This window comes from Crocodylus porosus, unplaced genomic scaffold (assembly GCF_001723895.1).
Source record: "Crocodylus porosus isolate Cpor-Errol unplaced genomic scaffold, CroPor_comp1, whole genome shotgun sequence".
In the NCBI taxonomy this organism is placed as follows: Eukaryota; Metazoa; Chordata; order Crocodylia; family Crocodylidae; genus Crocodylus; species Crocodylus porosus.
Window position 1 is genome coordinate 75,736,167 of NW_017728886.1, and position 19,548 is coordinate 75,755,714.

The following is a 19,548-nucleotide window of genomic DNA, read 5'->3' on the forward strand; positions in this document are numbered from 1 at the left end:
AGATTTTGTGGAACAAAAATGAAATCAGACCTTGCAGTTGGTGAAATATCAGCTGGAGGAAAAATATGCTAGAAACAGCATATTTCCTAACCTCTTTACTGCAGCTGAACAAGCTTTAAGAGGTATTAGGGGGCATTAACTTCCATGGTGAGGGGGTAAGAAAATGACTAGTTGGCTAACCTTAATATAGCTTGCAGCAAAATATTCTTCCTAGAAATAGGACAGTCAGATTACAGCCAGGAAGGTGATTTGCATTCAGTGGGACTGCCCCTAAATTCCTCCCCACTTATGCTGTCCTTGTGGCATCATTTGTTGTTAACACTGGTCATTTGTTGTAAACTCTGCATTTGATCTTCTGGCTTTAGGCAATTGCACTGCAGAAAAGGACTGAGAGAGACTAAGGACTATAATTGTTTATAATGAGACAGGAAACTTGCATTCAAACAGATTCCAGTCCTGGGAGTTTATGTAACAGTGGGTTAATAAGAACTGTCTAGCTTACTTTATTAATTATGGATAATCTGCTGCATAAACCTTTCTTCTCCTATTCCATAAAGCTCCCTCTTCGTGCAATTGGGGACCTTGTATCAACACTGAGAGAAAAAAGGACTCGAGAAAAGGTAAAATGAAAAATCCTTTATCTGTAACCTTCTGGGTCAACCGGCTGTATTCTTAAGGGCGGGAATTAGAAGTTGGAAATGTAATGGTTTCTAAATGTCATTGTTCCTGTAGGGTGGTTTATAACTCTTGTGAGGCAACTGGCTGTTATAATCAATAATGTGTGACTTCAGGGTAATTACTGGTCAGCTACTGAACACTTTACAGTAGTCAGGGCCTGAATCTATAATGCCTTAACCAGTTATTACTTGCATGGTAAGTCTCCTGAGAAACCTATATATTATCAACTATATGTTTATAATTTTGAAGTTGACACTAGGTGAGTAATGGTTAGGGTCACCTTTTGTTCTGATAGCTTTGCAGTTGTACTTGTTGCACTGAAGGAAACAGATGTAGCAATCTGCAATTATTTTACTATACAAGATGCACATAAATAATGAAGAAGGAAATTTGTGTCATCTTGGTAATCGCTGCTCTGTAAAAGCCAGTTGGAAATCATTTAGGTTGCTCAGTCCTTAGTTCTTTTTGACGTATTTTCAGCCAAATACAGGGTTGGATTCTTAGCAATATGTTTGTAATGTTAAGCCGCCTGGTGTACTAGGGTGTCATGAGGATGATTAAAAATCCTATACCATGTTTTTAAAAAATGTTCAGATCTTCTAATTCATTCAGGATGGATTGTGTGCGGAGGTGGGGTATTGCTGACTTCAGTGTTATTTATTTAATGTGTGTTTAACATTAAGGTACCTGGTCATCATTTGTGAGAAGCTAGTAATTAGCTTACTTTGAAACTGAAATCTTCCCTTCATACACTATAGTGTTAACTTCATGGCACTCTTAACTAAATAATAGGTCAAAAGATAATCTTTTTTTGATAATTTTGTCCAAGAATCCTATTAATGCTGCAATTTGGAAGAGACTAAAGTAATCTCCTCCTCCCCCTTTCTGACAGTTCAGCTGTTCATGATTTCTCTCACCAATGTTTTTACAGTAACTAAAATTCAAAATATTCAGACTAATTAAGTTTTCTAATGGGTTTAGTCCCCATGGTGACATGGTGATTTTGACCAAACAATAACATGTTTCCTTGGTTCTGAAAAAGCTTAATGAGTGGAATGTGAGTTGTGCTCTTTGGGTTGTGCATGGCGGTCAGAACAAGCTCTTTTGTAGGGCCCTTTTCCTTTATCTAGCAGTGTAAACCGTTGTTCAGGAGGATGTTTAGCACCAGCCCACTCTTTCATAAGTAGTACCAACAGCTGGATGATAAATCTGTTTTAACTTGCTGTCTATCTTAAAATTAATTTATTCTGATCTCAAATGATTTAAAAATCCAAATCAGGATGTCTGACAAATTCATGCAAACTGAGCTTTATATTCAGGTTCTGATGGCTCCTGTTCATTTAGCAGATTATGCATAATACAGTTATGGAAGTGGAATGGAAAGATGTTTGTAGAGTTGCAGTAGGCTGGTTGATTATTACCTTTCAATTGTTCAAAGGTTTTACCTTGACACAACATAAAATGATGTATGGAACAACTGCAGTTCGAGGAATCACGGATTGGATTGATTGGTATGAAGGGTAAACTAATGGATAACTTGTTGCTAAATTTGACAATGAAGTTAGTACAGGGATCAGAAATATTAAGTGTTCTGAATGAAACATACTTTGGTATTGCTGCTACAAATAATTGGAAAATAGCCTTTTAATGGGAGAAAAAGCATTAACATTACTCTTATTGGCTAGGGACAGACATTACACACAAACCGGTTTAAGTGATCAGAAACTGGTTTAAACCTGCAACAGAACAGACATTTAGTGCACATAAACCAGTTTCAAAATGGCTGAAACTGGTTTGAGATAAACCTGGTTGAATGTAGGATCAAACTTAGGTGATTTGGCTCAAACCAGTTTATGCAATGTCTGTCCCAGACCTGTTCCTGGTTTAACTTAAATGAGAGTCCTCCAGCATCCCAGCATGCTCTCTGGGCTGTGCTTTCTGCTCCAGCCCAGCAGACCTGCCCCTGCCCCTGCCCCTCTGCTCTCTAGCCTGAGCAGGAACTGGGCCTAGTGGAGACATCAGCTGGCTGGCATGGCCCCATTAAGGAAACATGGGCAGAGAGGGAGTTAATTCTTCCCTCATTCCCCTTCTCCCCCATCGTAGCTGTGGTCTGCCTGTTTGCTGGGGAGCAAAGGGGAGGGGGTTGTGGCAGTGGCCTCTAGGGCTGGCAGACCCTGGCTGCAGGGCAGAAGGAACAGAGAGAGGAATTAACCCTTCTCCCTGCCATCTTCACCGTAACAAGGCCATGCTGGAGCTGTGTTCTGTGCTGGGGGGACTCCTTCCTCCCTCCCTCTAGGGTGGGGGGCATGCTGTGTGCAGAACTGGAGGGAGATTTGTGCTCCTCCTCCCAATCTTCCCCCTTGGGTGGGGAGGGGACTCCATGAGGCTAGAAGGGGGACTCTGTCAGGCTGCCCAGCTCCAGAGGGGGGCTCTTCCCCATCCTCCTACCCTTTTGCCATTGTAGGACAGGGAGGGGGGCTCTGTGAGGCTGCCCGGGCCCAGAGAGGGGCTCTTCCCCCTGCTCCTCCTTCCATGGGAAGGGGAAGGAGCTCTGTTCAGTGCTGGGGGGACTCTTCCATGTCCTTCCTCCAACCCTGTAGAGTAGAGAGAGAAGGGGCTGCGTGTGGCGCTCTCTGGCCCGGCCCAGCCCAGCCCGGCTCAGCTGGGCACAGGGAGCAGCTGTAATGGAGCTGCAGCTCCCTGTGCCCTGGCTGGGTCAGGCCAGTGAGTGCTGCATAGAGCCCCTCATCTCCATGGCCCGTGGGGGCAGGGGGAGGAGGATGGGGAAGAGTCTTCCCCCAGCACTGAACAGAGCCCCCTTCCCTGCCCTATGTGGGGCAGAGCCCCCCCCCACTGGTGCTGGGCAGCCTAGCATAGAGTCCCCTTCTCCACCACAAGGTTGGGGTCTACTCAGGGCTGCCCAGGCCTGGCCACGTCCTGCCCCCACCCCCCCAGCTCAGCTTCCGTATGGAAGGGAAGGGTGCTCTAGCACTCCCGGGCTTCTGGCCTAAGCCATTGTAGGCATATGCCTGCATTTCTGGAATGAAAAGGGAATGTCTATCCACTTGGAAACTGGTTCACTCTGTAGGTTAGATTAACCTACAAAGATTGAATCAATTCAGGCATGGGTTTTTTGAACGTCTGTCCCTAGCCATTAAACTTTTAGTCCTTTATTATGCAGCTTTATAAATGGAAAATGAACTGAATGCTTTTCTGTTAATTTCTTTTTTTTTTTTATTGTCCAGTGTCAGGCTGTGAATGCAAATAAGGTTTGTGGACTCAGTGCTGTTCCCTGGTATGTTCAGGAAAAAATAAGTATCCCAAGACGCTCTTCCACTGATCTCTGGCTCTCTGTCTCTCTTATAACTAAAACAGGCTTAACAATTTCAGTCTGAATTTAGTTTTGCATGATTACACTGCTGACTTGCTGTTCATGCTGGAAATCAGACAATACTATGTACTGGCTGCTTGAGAACTTGAGGAAATCCAATTGTCTAGTGGCAAAAATGGATATTAGCTCACTAACTGTTCCAGTAAAATTTAAGCATAAAAATTTGTATTTTTCAGGAAAGGTAAGATTCTGTATGGAAAATAATTGCCACGAGATGTCATTGAGGCCAAGAACTAAACAAGATTATTAAAAGGACACCTAGATAAGAACATCCTAACTGTCCTCTAGTAGAGATGAACAAGACTGGAAGAGTGATAGGTTTACCTACTTCAAGGTATAAACTAATATCTGAGAATTTAAAAGAAACTTTTTCCATACAGGTATCTCCTAATTATTGTTTTTGTCACACTCTCTTGGTCATTCCTCTGTTTGGTACTAGATATTCCAGTGTCAGCCTATGGATAATTGTCTAACCCAAGGTCTGGCCTGATCCACTACTGAACTTTGTTCTAGGCCTTCGGTAATATTCTTGGTTGTTACTAGCTTTAAATGCAGTAATACATAAGTCCTGTAGATGGATGTTGTAAATGATGTAGGAAATGTATATAATCTATTTATCTTGGTTCTAAGTATTAGAGGTTCTTTGAGAGCAAGGGCTATTTCTTAACAGCATAGTTGATGAGGGGATAATACCAGTTAAGAGACTTGTTTTAATCCACTCTTATAAAAAGAAAAGCTGTATCTCACTGGAAATATGACTTTTGAAAAAAAAAAAATACCGTCGTTCTCTGTGCTCTTGCATAAAGAATTATTGAGATTAGGCTCTTTTGAAGATGAGGTGTTGGATATTGATTAAACACTAGTAAGAAAACGAATGCATGAACTGATTCTCAGTTGGCTTCTGGCATGCCAAAAGAATGCCTCACAGGTTGTGTATGTATCATAAACTGATTAAACTGATTTTAAAACTTAAAGTTGGGTTTAATTTATCAGTGCATCACTTTTAATATAATCTACACAGGAAATCTGATGATTTATGAGTGGAGACTAAAAACATAAGAGAACATGTTGAAAAATAGGTTGCTTTTCTTTTATTGAACTGCATTGTGCTTTTTGTTTTAGTCATCATGCTAGCTGTTAGCAGTTGAAAGGCACCGGCAGCAACTTTTCCTCAGTGAATAAGCAAAATCAATGGGCTTGTTTGTTTTAATCATATGGTGACTAATCCTGTTCCAATTCAATTTTTAAGTATGCAAATTAGAGAAATTCATTTTTTTTTCTCCCCCTGCTGATAAAATGGCAGTAAATCTATAAATCTGATTATTATATGCCTGACAACAAAATAAGACATTAATTCAAGGTAGCTTTTAAGAAATCTCTATGGTCTAAACATGATAGAAATAATGTTATTCTGCTTGCTTCTTGGAATATTTGGTGGATTTTGGTGTCTCAAAGAATTAATTTTTTCAATTAGTGAGGGGGAAAAAATTGAACTATATCATATTGTCTATTTGCCCTTATCCAGCCCTGTAACATTTAAAGAAACTACTCTGGAAAATATGCTGGTGAAACTTATACATCTAGTTCTAAATACTACTTGAAGCCAAATAAAACATCTTGGGGAAAAAACTGCAGGATACTTTTTGATTTAATATCAATTTGTAAAACGTATCTGACTAACATTTAAAGAAAATGGAAGAAGAATTGTGTTGTGTTGAGAAACTAATACGAGTAACTAGTTTTACACAGAATAAATGAGATATTTATAAAGCATGCTGGTAACTATGTGACCTCAGTTATTCAACTGTTCTACTGAGTTGTAACAGTAATTGACATTTGTGAGGCCATCTGCTTGCTCAGAATAGTTATACAGTTTACTGGAATCACTTTTCCTATATTCCAGGTCAGTCAAATTTAATACAAAATTATTTGTGTGTAGCTAAAATGGTGTCACTTTGACGTATAGATTATCCAGGGATCATTTCAACTTCAGGAGATGGGTCGTCTTCATGCAGACAAAAACTGAGGCTCTGAGCCCAAGAGTCAGCTTATGTGGAATGATTTGCAGGATTGGGGACATTTTAGAAGAGCAGGAAAACTTTTTGAGCTCCTTGTGAATGGGAATAGGAGCATCTCCAAGATAGATCATTCATTAACTTGTCTGGTGATGCCTCCTTCCCCACTACTGTTTCTCTTACAAACAGGTGCTGGTCTCTTTCTCACTCTTTGGGTGAGTTGTATATTCTAAAAGGATTTAACCAGACAAGTGAAGACATAGAGAAGTGTTGCTCTATATAAATTTCTACTTGGATTGTTTTGTCCTAAGTAGGGCCATGCAGCAGTTGCATGTCTCCTCAGGGCGGGATTGTGGCTAGAGAATGCTCTATCTTATGGTCAACAACTATCACCCATGGATGCTGACAGAAGTGACATTTGTCATGCAATTGGCCCCTTGAAAGCACTCTACAGCTGTGCCTTGACAGAACGGCATAGCTGCAGAGCAGTCTAAAAGTGCTTGATTGCATGACAATTAGCCCTCATCTAATGAGAGTTCAGATGAAGGCGCTCCAAAGTAGAGTGCTTTCATTAGCTTGTATCTGTTCCTGCATGCAACTGGGGCTGGGCTGATGCAGCCCAGCTCTACCTGGGTGCTGTCTGCAGGATGCAAGGGAGTAGAAGAGAGGAGAGGGAGCTCTGGGCTGGGTTTACCCAGCCTGTAATGGAATGGGGAGAGACTACAGACAGGCAGCTCCTTCTGGATCACCTCCAAAGGAGCCCCATCCCCCTCAATCCTCCATCCCCTTAACCCAACATTAAACATCTGTTGGGTCAGTGGCAGGGGTTTGCTTTAACTTATGGCGCTTTCTGCGAAGCCTCATAAGTTAGAGCAGGGAGCTTCATGTCATATCCTTCACAGCGAAGAAGGGGTGTTGACACTTGACAGTAGGACAAAAACACAAGCCAGTGCAATGGTAACAACCAAATATGTTCTGCCAGTACATTCCTAGGGAAATAGTTTATACTAGATAACTATTTCAATTTAGCAGAAAAGTCCAAACAAAATGTACTGGATGGAATCTGAAACTAGATCAATGTGCACCTTTTTAGCAATCTGTCTAGGTTGGTGATGGACTTTTTCCATAACATGAACTTCTTAAACTAATACTGGAGACTTTTTTCACTAAAGGACAGGCTAAACCTCAAACAGCAGTTATAAGATTTTTGCAAAAAATACCATGTAAAGTCCTATCATCTGTTACAGGAGATCAGATCGGACATCAGCATGGTCGTCTTGGCCTTAAACATTCGTTAGTAGGCTTCTATTGTCCCTTTGATTTAAAGAAAACATAAAAATCTTGTGCACTACATTTATTACTTGTTCGAGAGCCAGACAAACCTGGTTTATATCCAACACAATACATATAACCATTCCTTGGTGTAGCCTGTATTTGGTCCAATATCTGTGGTATACAACTGCTGAAATTAGATGATTTTTTTGAGCTCTGGATAGCTAACTGGGTTTTTTCAGGAATTAAATTCTGACTTTAAACAGGAAAGAGTCAAAGCTTTTGTTCTGTGTGGAACTGATATTAAGAATGTAGCCATAGTGTCTGAATAGGACACATGGCTATTGGAGAACTCCTGGAAGATGGTGTTGAAACAGCTGTCAAGCTTTCCGTTACCCCTCTCTCTGCCATCCCACAAACAATCTTCCAGCTAAAAACAATACGATGGAATAGAAGGTCCATAAGCCACAGAAGGCCCATATTCTTGTCTTCACCTTTTTATATATTCTGAGGAGAGATGAGCTTTCTCTGTTTAAAGCAAGCAATATGATAGTGGTGGTGCTGTTACCATTTGAGCAACAATCCAAAGCATCCGCTGATGAAAAAGAAGGGGGGAGAGGGGCTAAGACTTTGGATCTTTCTGTGTCAGTGTCTCTTCTTTAGAAGAACAAAGACAAGATTGTCCATTAATGGCAGCTGCACTAAAAATAGCTTTGGTTTCCAATATAAATGCTGTATAAAGCAGCAGTTATTACAAATGACTTATCCCCTTTTTATTAGGAAAGCTCTAAGGAAACTAAATAAGCCTTTATGAAAAGACCTGTATTTCAGTATTCAAAGAAATTCAAACATTAAACTAAATTCACTAGAAGAGTTGCCAGCATGTATTGATAAACAATGGGAAAATAACACTTTTTAGGTGGAATTTTAAAATGCTGCCTGTTTTGCTTGGATGACATGACTTTTGCCTAAAATAGGGACTTATTTCATGTTCCTAGCTAGAACCTTCTCTAGTATCCTCCCTTCACCAAGTTCAATATGCATTAATTGGCACATTCTTGTGGTTGCTTGTCAATAATTAAGTGCTTTCTAGATTTTTGGGGTCTGAAGACGTACTACATTATACTTGGAACTATTTTGCAATTTGTTTGAACTGAGTTGTGTGCAGCTCAGTGAATGTCCTTAGAAAGATTTAAAGGAAAAAACCCCTGAAACAAAAACCCAAAACTAAACTACAACTAGGGGTACCTATACACATGCCAGAAGTCTGCTCTGATGTGTTCTAATTAGCATGTTGGAGCAGACTTGATTAATCATGTCTGCTGGAGTGAACTAATTAGCATGCTCCAGCAGTTTCAGCATCCCAGTGTTTCAAAATGGCAGCAGGGGTGTTTGAACTAAAGCTCATCACATGAGCTTTGGTTTTAAGCAAATGTTGCCCGCTAATATTTTGAAGCACGGGACACTGTGGGTGATTTAATTAGAGTGGCTTTTGGTGTTGCTCTAATTAAAGTGCTGACCCCCATCCTCACCCCCACCCAGGAGTATGTGTATAGATGGCCAGGGAGTTTGAATTAATCCTTCTTTCTCCTTTCCTTTTGAAAAGGAAAGCTAATTCTTGTAAATTCTTAGATGGACCCCATCATGACCCTATGTCAGTTGTCTACTGCCAAACTACTTTGATAACAAGCCTCTGAATGATTGCATTACAAGGTCCTCCTTAAACCTAAAAGAAAATACAGTCTCTTAGGAGATAACACAGGGCAAAGCGTAAAGAGACTCCATCACAATTGGTCCTTTGTTTCCACCATAATGTTAACAAATACTTAAGCCACAGAAAAAAGTTCAATTAGTCTATAATCAAGCCTAATCCTACCTACAGTAGTACTTCTAATGTTGCCCTTCCCACAAGAATGAAAATCCTGACTTGCACCCTCAAAAATTTAGACTTTCTGAAGTTGGATTCTTCTTATTTACCATCTGAATCTTGAGCCCTTATGATTTGTTTTCAAGTTGTTCATTGTCCCTACAAGGGCTAGAGATTTACTTTCAATTAAAATGAACACTTTAGATTTGAACATGAGTCTTGTAAAATAATGTAATTGGGAAAATCTTAAGAACTGGCTATACCGTTAGCAGTACAGCATTACAAAAAGGGGCTTCTGTTGTCAGGGCCTGGACATGTGTGGTATCAAAACTTGTATCTGCTTCCTTATGATTATGGACGCAATGCACCAGAGTTTTTATAGCCTTACCCAGTGCAGCTTTGCTTCAGCCTCTGAGAGGCCAAATTGCATAGATTTGCAGTAGTCTGTTCTGACAGTAGTAGTTGCATCTTGAAATGCTTTGTGGGCCAACAGTCATAGAACATGGACAATAGTTGGAATTTTTGGGGGAAGACTCCAAACTCAACCAACAATGTCAAACTAAATTTGCTAACTTCTTGTTTTTGTCACTTTTCCAGAAACAAATGCTTGGAGAACAATCAATCATCTCTATTACTGGAGAGTAATTTAAAAGCAACATATCCAGTATAAGTTTGATAGACAATCAATGGTCTCTTATCAAACTATGAATATTAATACCTAATTGCAACTCAGAAATGGACAGGAGTCCTAGATTTTTTCATAGTTCTGTATACTTCAAGCATAGAGATAGCTAATCTTCAAGTCACTTGGTTATGATGAAAGAGCTTGTCTTCTTGCAAACCCAAATTTCTCATCAGCCTTGGGAAAACTGAACCTTATCAGTATGGAGAGTAAGAGGCTTTATGTGCACCAGACTTGTAGCTGGCAAAAATTCCCTTAAAGTGGAGAGAGAGAATTTTATGTATGTGGAGGGGGAAGGGATACAAATTACGGACTGATTGACTGATTTATATATTTTTTAAACTTGTGACAGAGTTAAGACTGCACACATGCAACTCAGTGAAATTTTAAAGGCTCTAAATTTGTTACAAGCTCTTAAAACATATGAGGCATAGTGGAAGCTAGAGACTCTTTTTTTTTCCTCCTGGTGGGGAAATAAAACCCCATTCTGCATCTGCTGGAGCACTACATGAGGGATTTTAATGCCAGCCGTGTGGACATAGTGGGTACTTGCAGTGATTATTATAGTGGTGCGCTTATTAAGTTTGACAGTTTTAACTCTTTCCTAATACCTGACTTGCCATTTATCACAGGCAAAAAATAAGAAATGTTTCACATCCTACATTTTGGTATCTTTAAATTCACCATGTTAATAGCCTCAGTTATGTGAGGCTATGCAAGTACTAAGTGGTGCTTTCAGAAGTAAATTTAAAAGATGTGAATTTAAAAAAACAACAGACTAGGACCTGTCATTATCTCGAATGTTTATGACTTGAAAGTTCCTTTTCAATAAAACAAGTTTCTTGTTAATTTTGTGTGTGCATGTGTGTACACCAGTGTTTTGGAATTTAGAAATAGGAGTGCACTTTGACTCTGAAATGGATCTGGACTAATTGGGTCTTCTATAAAGGGACACCATCACAATTGGTGAATATTTTGCTGGAAAACTTGCTTCTGAATACACAGTTGGCATGTTGAATTTGTACAGAATGTCCCCACTAGCCAGATGGTAGAGAGGAGGGTATTCAACATATTTTTAAACTTCTTAAAAATCCTCCTCTAGCATATTGAGTAGCTAAAAGTATACTAGAATGAAGCTGATGTATGAGTTAAAGAATGCACTGCCACAATTACCTGCTAGATTAGAATGTCTTCAGTGACCCAGAATAGCTGGAAAACTTCAAAAGCTGTTTTGTGTGATGTCTTTATCTTTCTCCCCACTTCAGCATTTCAGGTTAGTGCCCCAGCTGTGAAACTTAAGTGCATGCTATCTTAAAAATATTAGCCTTTTATCTAGAGCAGGGACTTACAGTAGTAACATACTGAAGAATAATTTAAAAGTGAGCTTTACCAGCCTTAATCTGATCTAAAACGGGTATCTTCTGATGGGATGGTTTGTTAGGAGGGGAGTGGATCTCCAAAGAATAATTGATTTCCATTCAAGTGCAAATAATAATAAAGGAAAATGGAATGTAAATTGCCTAAGAAGACATGAGTTTAGAATGAATTTTTGCCAAGTTAGACTACCACATGTTTCCACTTGATAAATTTTTGGCTCATAGTCTGAATGAAATTATAGAAACAAATCCATCACTTCCATTCATCACAAATTAGTTTATCTTTGCCAGAAGCTGAAATCTTACAAGCATGTAAATATCAGTTTACTAGCTGTCAGCTTCTTATTGTAAATTGCCCTCATCCTAATTTTCAAGGGAAAAAATGGTCTACAAAATGATTCTTAAATACAGAGATACTTGGCTGTGTTCTTAACATATGCAGCATTCATAAAATTGTTGGGACAATGACTTTGAATCAGTTGAAACTAAACTGCTCCACCACAACTGATTAATTTAATCCTCCTTTATAGCTTTATTGTTAGAGGGTCTTTATTGTCTGCCACAGATGTTTTTACAATAATGTAACTAAAATGATTCAGCACTCTAGAACAGTGCGTGCTTTCGGTTTTAATATTCTAGTAGAATGTTAAAAACAAGTGTAATTTTTTTTTTTTTTTTTTGAGCCATATTACTAGTTCACTTTCTTCCCTTCACTGCTCTTGGTTGAGTATGGGTTTAAGCCATATTTGGCACTGAAAAGGTATAGCAAGGGCTGTGCTATAGTAGGAACACTGGAGGTGTGCTGTCCAAATTGGGATTTTTGGTTAAAATACACAGCAAACCAAACCACTGTCAGAGGGTGGCATTTAATATGCACCCTTTTCTGGCCTGACTGGTTCTGTTGGCCATTTTTTCACAGACAAGCCCATATCACTTCCCTGTTTCAAGTATATTCAGGTGCCACCACTGGAGTTAATTGGAGGTACAACTGGAGGAGATGCACCCTCTTCAAGAACTTGGGCTTGAAATCCCAGTTTGAGGAAGGGCAACTGAGGAATATACCAGGAACAGATTAAGAGTCTTACGTGCCCTAAAACGGAGGAAGAGGATATACTTTGAGCCCAGGACTGAGTTAATCCAAAACACAAATGGCTGATGGAGGGGTTTAGCTGAGGTATCTGGAGTATGAAATCTGCAGGATGTAGAAGATGCCAAAAACAAAAATGTGATGTTGATGATGAGCAGCAGCAGAGGGAGAGGGAGCTGACATGGCTAAGGTTAAATGAATTAATTTTTCTGACAAATGAAAGGTTGGGATTTACTTTTCTCTTGAGTCCTTCACAGTCGAGGATGATTGTCTTCCATGATTGTCTTACCTGGGGTTCTGAAGATGATTGACAAGGCCAAACTGGGATTGACAGACTCTGTTGTAAGTTGGGCATGTGTTTCCATGCAGGGTGGGTGGCTCTGAATGCTTTATTTAGTCCCTGACATGCTGTTTCTGCCACTCCTGCTTTTCTGTCTTTTGTTGTCATTGCACAGTTTCAAAGTACTGAGATCCTTGTAGCAGACACTTTCTCTGTTGGGGATGGTGATGAGTCTCCCATGCATTGATGTTTATGTTGCATTTGTTTCCACTTTGGCCTTGAGGACATCCTTGAAACACTTTCCCTATTGAAGAGGGCAGTATTTACTACGGTGTTTATGAAATATTTATATATATTTTCCATGGGTAATGGGGAGTTTACAATCAATTACGGCTGTCTTTAAAAAGCAGCTTAACCTGGGACCCTGAATACTAAAATCTTTTTGTTATAATGGTATGTCTATTATATGGTTTCACTACAGGGACAAATGGATGATCTTTGCTCCAGCACTTCCTGTGGCCACACTAGGCAGAGAAGGTTCTTTCGGTAAATGTCATTTCTCTTATTAGACCAACTAAATAGTTGGAGAAATTGTTCTTTGCAAGCTTTTAAGTATAAACACACTTCTTTAGGCAGAACAAATTGTTAATCTCCTGAGAAGTTAATTAAGCTACCAGAGATTTTATAATTACTGATATATCTCAACATCAATAACATTTTAATAAATCCATCTTTAAAAGGGTGTATCTAAAAGTGTTTCTTTTGAAGATTTGGCTTGAAAAAGGAACCAGAAGCAATCTGGAAGTTTAAAGTGTAGAATAAAAAAAAGTATATGGAATGCAGTTGTGGTCTGAAAAGGACAGGGCAGATCTGAGGGCTATGGTGGTGTGGTCACATTCCCTTCTGCCCTTCACTACTGATACATTGCCAAGAGCTCTGGTTTTGGCTGCCAGATGCATGTGCGATGAGCTCTCTGCTACAGCTGCACCCCCCCCCCCCCATTTCACCATCTTGGATTCCTTAGTGGAAAAGGAATAAAAAGTCTCTCTCTTTTTTCAAATATTTACTTCCTGTGATCATTTGTTTATGGGTATTATTTTTCTGAAGAAATTCTATTATACCACAGAAGAGGTGGGGTTCCACCCCTGGCCTTTGGGCCACAATGGGCCCCGAGTGCTGGGTCATCTGACGTGCAGGGCCTCCCCTGGAACTGAAAATCTGGCAGCAGGGGAGCAGTTGTACTAGACCCTGCTAGCACATTTTTGGACCCAGGGGGAGTCCTGTGCCCTGCATGCTAGAGCGGGGACGCAAGGCCCCAGGGCCCAATCTTGGCATGCAGAGCTGGACAGGAGTGGGGTGGGGCCCCATTCTAGTGCACAGAACTTGATTTGACCCATAGATCAGCCTTGCACTGCTGTTCTGGACTGTGGGACCAAAAGCTTGAGCACCACTGCTCTAGACTACTAGAGAAAGAAGAGTGGCAGAATAAAGCAAGTCATCTTATATCAGTGGCATTCTTAAGTAAGCTTCTTCAGTTTAAATGTACTTATCTTATTTTGGCCAAAAGGAATATAATGGGCAGTATTGAGTGGATAGAACTTTCCTTTAATATAAACCTAGAATATTTTGAAACTGTAATTTAAGTGAGAAACTCTCATGCCTAATGCTGAAGTTTAAGGGGAAAAAATTAAGCTTTACCCAAAAAGCTAAATTTCTTTGCAAATTTGATTGTATCATAAGAGTTCTAGCATTTGAACGCACTTTGATTTGAACACTCCCTTTCCTTGCAATTGATCATCAATGTTCCTTGGGCTGTCATGACCGTTTCTCCTGTCAGTTTTCCTGGGGCACAATGTACATGTGACAAAAATGTTGTTCGTGTGCCTTAATGGCATTACACATTACATGTATGCCAATTTTGGGAATTTTAGTTGAGTTTGCATTGTTGCAAATTAACCTGCATGTGGATATAGGTTATTTTGCAATGATGTGTTGCAGATGTAAGCTTGCCACCGGAGAGGCAGGCAGGTCCACAGAAAAATAGGATCGGACCCCACGCCACTTCTGCTTTCAGCAAGAGCCTGCTGAAGGAAGAAGTGGTAAGGGGCCCAATCTTTTTTTATTCAGGCAGAGTCTGCCCACTTCTCCCATGGGTAGGGAGTGAGCAGCCCCTGAGTTGTGGGGGTCCTAGTTCTTCCCTTTGTGGTGTTGGCACTCCTTGGGGCCACCCCAGACAAGCTGCTAGTGGGCCAGGTGCTGTCCCAACTCAGAGGCAGCACCTGGCCCAATCCAGCTGTTCCCTGACCCTGCCTGCTGGAAGCCTGCCAGGTGCTGTTCCCTGGGCATCATGCTGCTCATGCAGCCACGTGCTGCCTCTGAGCTGGGGGAGCACTTGACCTGCTAGCAGCCTGCCTGGGGGGGGTGCAATGCCACTGCAGAGGAAAGGACCAGCCCTCCTGCAGCTAAGGGGCTGCTCAGCCTGTCAGCAGCTTGTCGCTTGGCTGCAGGCAGGCTCCAGCTCTTGTTAAAGGGGGGGGAAAAAGGATCAGGCCCCTTACCATAACACGATGGAAAAATTTAAACGGGGTTTCATTTAAAGACCCACCATTTCAATTTAGGGGGCATAAAGTAAAACGCTGAGGACTAAACCCTCATCATATGTACAGGTGCCCCTGTAGTTTTACAGAGTAAGCAAGGTTTTTCTAATGGGAAGAGGGTGGGTGAAATGTAACATACTTAAGACTTTTTTGGGCAGGGGAAGATTCTTTATACAACATAAAGAAGCAAAACAAGTCACAAAACCATTTTTCATTTTTGCCCCCCACTTCTACACCAGGGTGTAATATAGTGGAATTGAACTAGTTTCTTTTCCACTTGTTAAATATAAACTACAGCAAAACACTTAAATGTTCTTGCTCTACTTTTCATTTGAAAGGTTGTAACAATGGGTTTTGAGAAATATATTTTTAAAAAACTTTTTGAAAATAGATTCTAGTTGTGGAGCTTAAAGATCATTGAAAAGCACTTTGTATTCCAATTAACAGTAAATCAACCTTGTGCTTCTAATTTTAATTATCCTGTTGGGAGACAGACTAAAAGAAAAATATTATTTCTTTTGATCCACAGGCCAGTATTCTTATTGCAAATATAATTAGATGAAAATGAAGATTACTGAATATTTTCATGATTAATGTACATGCCTAGTTGCAGTAAAATTATATTTAGAAGAATGCAGCTTATCAACATAATTAAAATTCAGACAAGTCTCTAGAAAATGTTGTTATCTTGCACTTGCCAAATACGTTTGTTTGTGGAAGGAACTTTCTAGGGAGGCTGAAATTACTAAAACTGTCCTGATGTTCTTGCATAATATGATTCATGTTAGAGTCAGAGAAAGTGTTAAACTGCTGCAGATGGGAGGAGGTGTGCAATATTTAGGTCTCTAATAAATAGAGCCATGGGGTGCAGGTTCTGGGTCTTTGGAAACAAAATTAGTGACTATTTTATTTATGTTAAAAGGATGCCTTATTGAATAAAGAGATGTTCCTTCCTAGATAATTTACAGTAAATCAATGTTCATACCTAAACAGCTTCTGTAATGAATGTATATGCCTTAAAGTGTAAGTGTATCTTTCAATAGAGTGTAACACCAGAGCATGCTTGTACTTATTTCTAATATAAATGCTAGCAACAGCGGAAGGGCAGTGAATTTTTTTCACTAGGAAGCTGTTTACAGAAATCTTTTTGCAGTTAAGGCAAGGAATTAAATAGCAGCTTTAAAGAATTGGAGGTTGTCTGATTTTTTTTTTTTTTTTTAAATCCTTCAATAGTCCCCTAGTTATGGCAACAAATTGAGCAGAACCTGAAATCCTATCTTAGATTACTCTGGAATAACTAGCTTGCTTCCCATTTATTTTCTTTTATCTCCTAGTATTTCAAATCAGAACTTGGACCTTTTGTTTTCCATGTCACAGTACAAAAGTAAATCTAAATTATGTTTGCATCTAAACAAAGTAATTGAAGAATTAGAAAGATGAAACAAATGTGTAAACCTGACCTTGTATAGTTGAGGGCTTCACAAAGCAGCAAGTTAGGCTTAATTTTACAAAGGTTAAAATGTAGCTGAAGTATATGCTATTTATGAACTGACATTCATCTTGGCTCCTTTTCCTGCTGAAGATAAACCAAGATAAGGTGACAGACTGTCAATCACAAGGTGTTAATCAAGTTGTGTGTGTATATCTATTGCACTTCTTTAAAAATGGGGTGTCAAGCCTGCATCAACGTGTCTAAGTCATGTTAGAATTTTGATCTTGAACGTCAAAACAGCTCATTTACAGTTGATTAATTTTCTATTTAAGAAAAATAATAATCTCGAAGGGAGAGACATCAAAGATACCCTACTCTGGTATGTTTAGTACTTAAACCACCATTCTGAAGAATGTTTTTTCCATTCTTAGGACATAGGCAAGCAAGCTGTTAGAATTAAACTGTTTGGTGAGAAGGGCTGGTAATTCCATATCTTTTTTACAAGAAAAATATTGAAGACCACTGCGAACAAGAAAATTTGGGATTGCCGTGTTTAATCTTTCCTGTTGAATACTGCATAAAAGCTAATCTTACTTGCCGTTCAAAGAGAACTAGGTTTTGTGCAGTTGTAACAGTAAGCTTTGCATTTCCCTGGGGAAGGCAAATTAATCAAGTGATGGCAAAGGTATTCACTACCAGATATCAGGAGTTGATAAATGAGATAGGTGCTCATAGATTTCATAGACATTAGGCTGGAAGGGACCTTGGAAGTTCATCAAGTCCAGCCCCCTGCCCCCAGAGGCAGGAAGTCAGCTGGGGTCACAGGATCCCAGCAATATAAACATCCAATTGACTCTTAAAGGGGTCCAGAGTAGGTACTTGCACCACCCCTGGCATCAGTCTGTTCTAGGCCTTGGGGGCTTGGACTGTAAAGAAGTTCTTCCTTACGTCCAGCTTGAAATGGTCTTGGAGAAGTTTGTGATCGTTTGACTTGTCATCCCATGGGTCGCTCTGGTGAACAGGCGTTCCCCCAGATCCTGATGTACATGCCTTGTATACTTATAGGCAGCCACCATGGCTGTGCACCACTGAGCCTGTGCTTTTCTAGGCTGAAGAGTCCTATAGCTCTCAGCCTCTCATCATAAGGCCTGTTTTCCTGTTCTCTTATCATGCATGTGGCTCTCCTCTGGACTCTCTCAAGCTTCTCCACATCCTTTTTAAATTGTGGAGCCCAAAACTGGATGCAGACTCACCAGGTATTGATGAGGTGGGGGAAAAAGGGGGTTGCTGGCAGGAATTTTGGACTATCATAGTGGTGTCAAGCTGAAGCAAGGGAGGTTTAGGTTGGGTATTCAGAAAACTTTCTCACTAGGAGGGTGGTGCAGCACAAGAACAATTTACCTAGACAGGTGGTGGAATCTTCATCCTTGGAGATTTTTAAGTCCTAGCTTGACAAAGCCCTGGGCTAGAATGATCTAGGGTCCTGCTTTAAGCAGGGGGTTGGACTAGATGACCTTCAGCAGTCCCTTCCAACCAGTCATTTTCTATGACTATGAATTATCCCAAGGTAAATTGATCGGTTAAGCTAGGCCAGTGATTCTCAACTAGGGGACCGCAGTGCCTCTGGGTGGCACAATCCTGTCAAGGGTGCTGTTGGGGGGAAGGGGCTATCCCATGTTAGCCCTGTTACCTTTGCATAGGTGGGCCCTGCTGTGCCTTCAAATGAAAGCTGGGCACAAACCAGCTATAAAATCGTTATACATTTTCAAACACTAACTCCATAGTGCAGCGGTTCCCAATCTGTGGTACAGGTACCACCAGTGGTACTCAGATAGCATGTCAGTTGTACATGTTACCAGATTAGTTATAATTCTACTTTATATGACAAAAATTTGCTGGTGGTATCTTAAAGTTGTATCGTTTTAAATTGGTGGCACACCATCTGCCAGTTTGGGAATCAATGTCATAGAGGATTGGCCACGAATGTTGCATGCCTCCCGAGGCTGGGGGGGGCAGGGCACGGTGACCCCCCCCCCCCAAGGTGACAGGGCCATGGCTGTGGCGAGCAGGGAGCTCCTTCAGGTGGCCATGACGGTGAGAGTTGGGGGGTGGCTGGCGAGCACTGACTGACGATGGTAGTCACTGTGGCGGCCAACAGATTGACAACCTCCCGCAGACGCCACAGGGGCAATGTTGGCGGCAAAGGGGTGGAGGGTGGCAGCTGCCCACTAGCGCTGCCAGCGGTGTCAGCCCATCTTGGGGAGTGCACTGCCAATTTCGGGGGGAGGTGCACGTGTGCCCCCTACATGTTACCGATGGGGTTGGCTCTCTTTTGAGGCAGACAGTGCTTTTCGTGGTGTGATAAGGCTGGTCAAAATGTATTGTGTGACTAACCAGCGGTGTGATAATCGCTCTGCACCAGTGGTGGGTCTGAGAGTTTATTGCACGCAAGTGGCGCAATATATGTACCCCGAGACTTCCAAGACAAAGCCAGCAGAGCGGTTTGGCTGGGTTCTTTTCAATAGGAAAATCCCCGTTACTGTTTTTTATGGAGGCAAGAACAGAGTGATGAACTTAGAGGGTCTTTTTTTGCCTGTCTGCTTCCAACCCAGCAAGGTTAAGCAGCCCTGGTGTAGGCCGTACCAAGATACTGTCGGGCGGGGGTCGTGGAATAGTGTGCCCCATCCCCGGGGCCGTCCTTGGGCGGGGCTGAGAGGCCAGAGCCGGAGCTTCCGCACGTTCCAGTCGTCCCCTCCCTCTCGCCCAGGCCGGCCTTCAGCAACGCATGCGTCATGGCGCCGCCCGACCCGGCCCCACCCCTTCCGCTCGTAGCGGAAGCGAATCGAGCCTTCGCTGGCCGGGGGGCGTCTG

The 19,548-nt window shown here is 41.2% G+C and overlaps 1 protein-coding gene across 1 annotated transcript in view; it reads left to right on the forward strand.

Annotated features, from left to right (window-relative positions):
• The first annotated feature begins 378 nt into the window (after positions 1-378).
• The window catches only part of ATP2C1 (ATPase secretory pathway Ca2+ transporting 1), a 100,687-nt gene continuing 81,517 nt past the window's right edge, over positions 379-19,548 (forward strand). Inside the window, exon 1 of the mRNA XM_019536765.1 lies at positions 379-620. Within this exon, the coding sequence (XP_019392310.1) occupies positions 513-620 (108 nt within the window). The 5' untranslated portion in view covers positions 379-512. The remainder of the gene's footprint in view (positions 621-19,548) is intronic.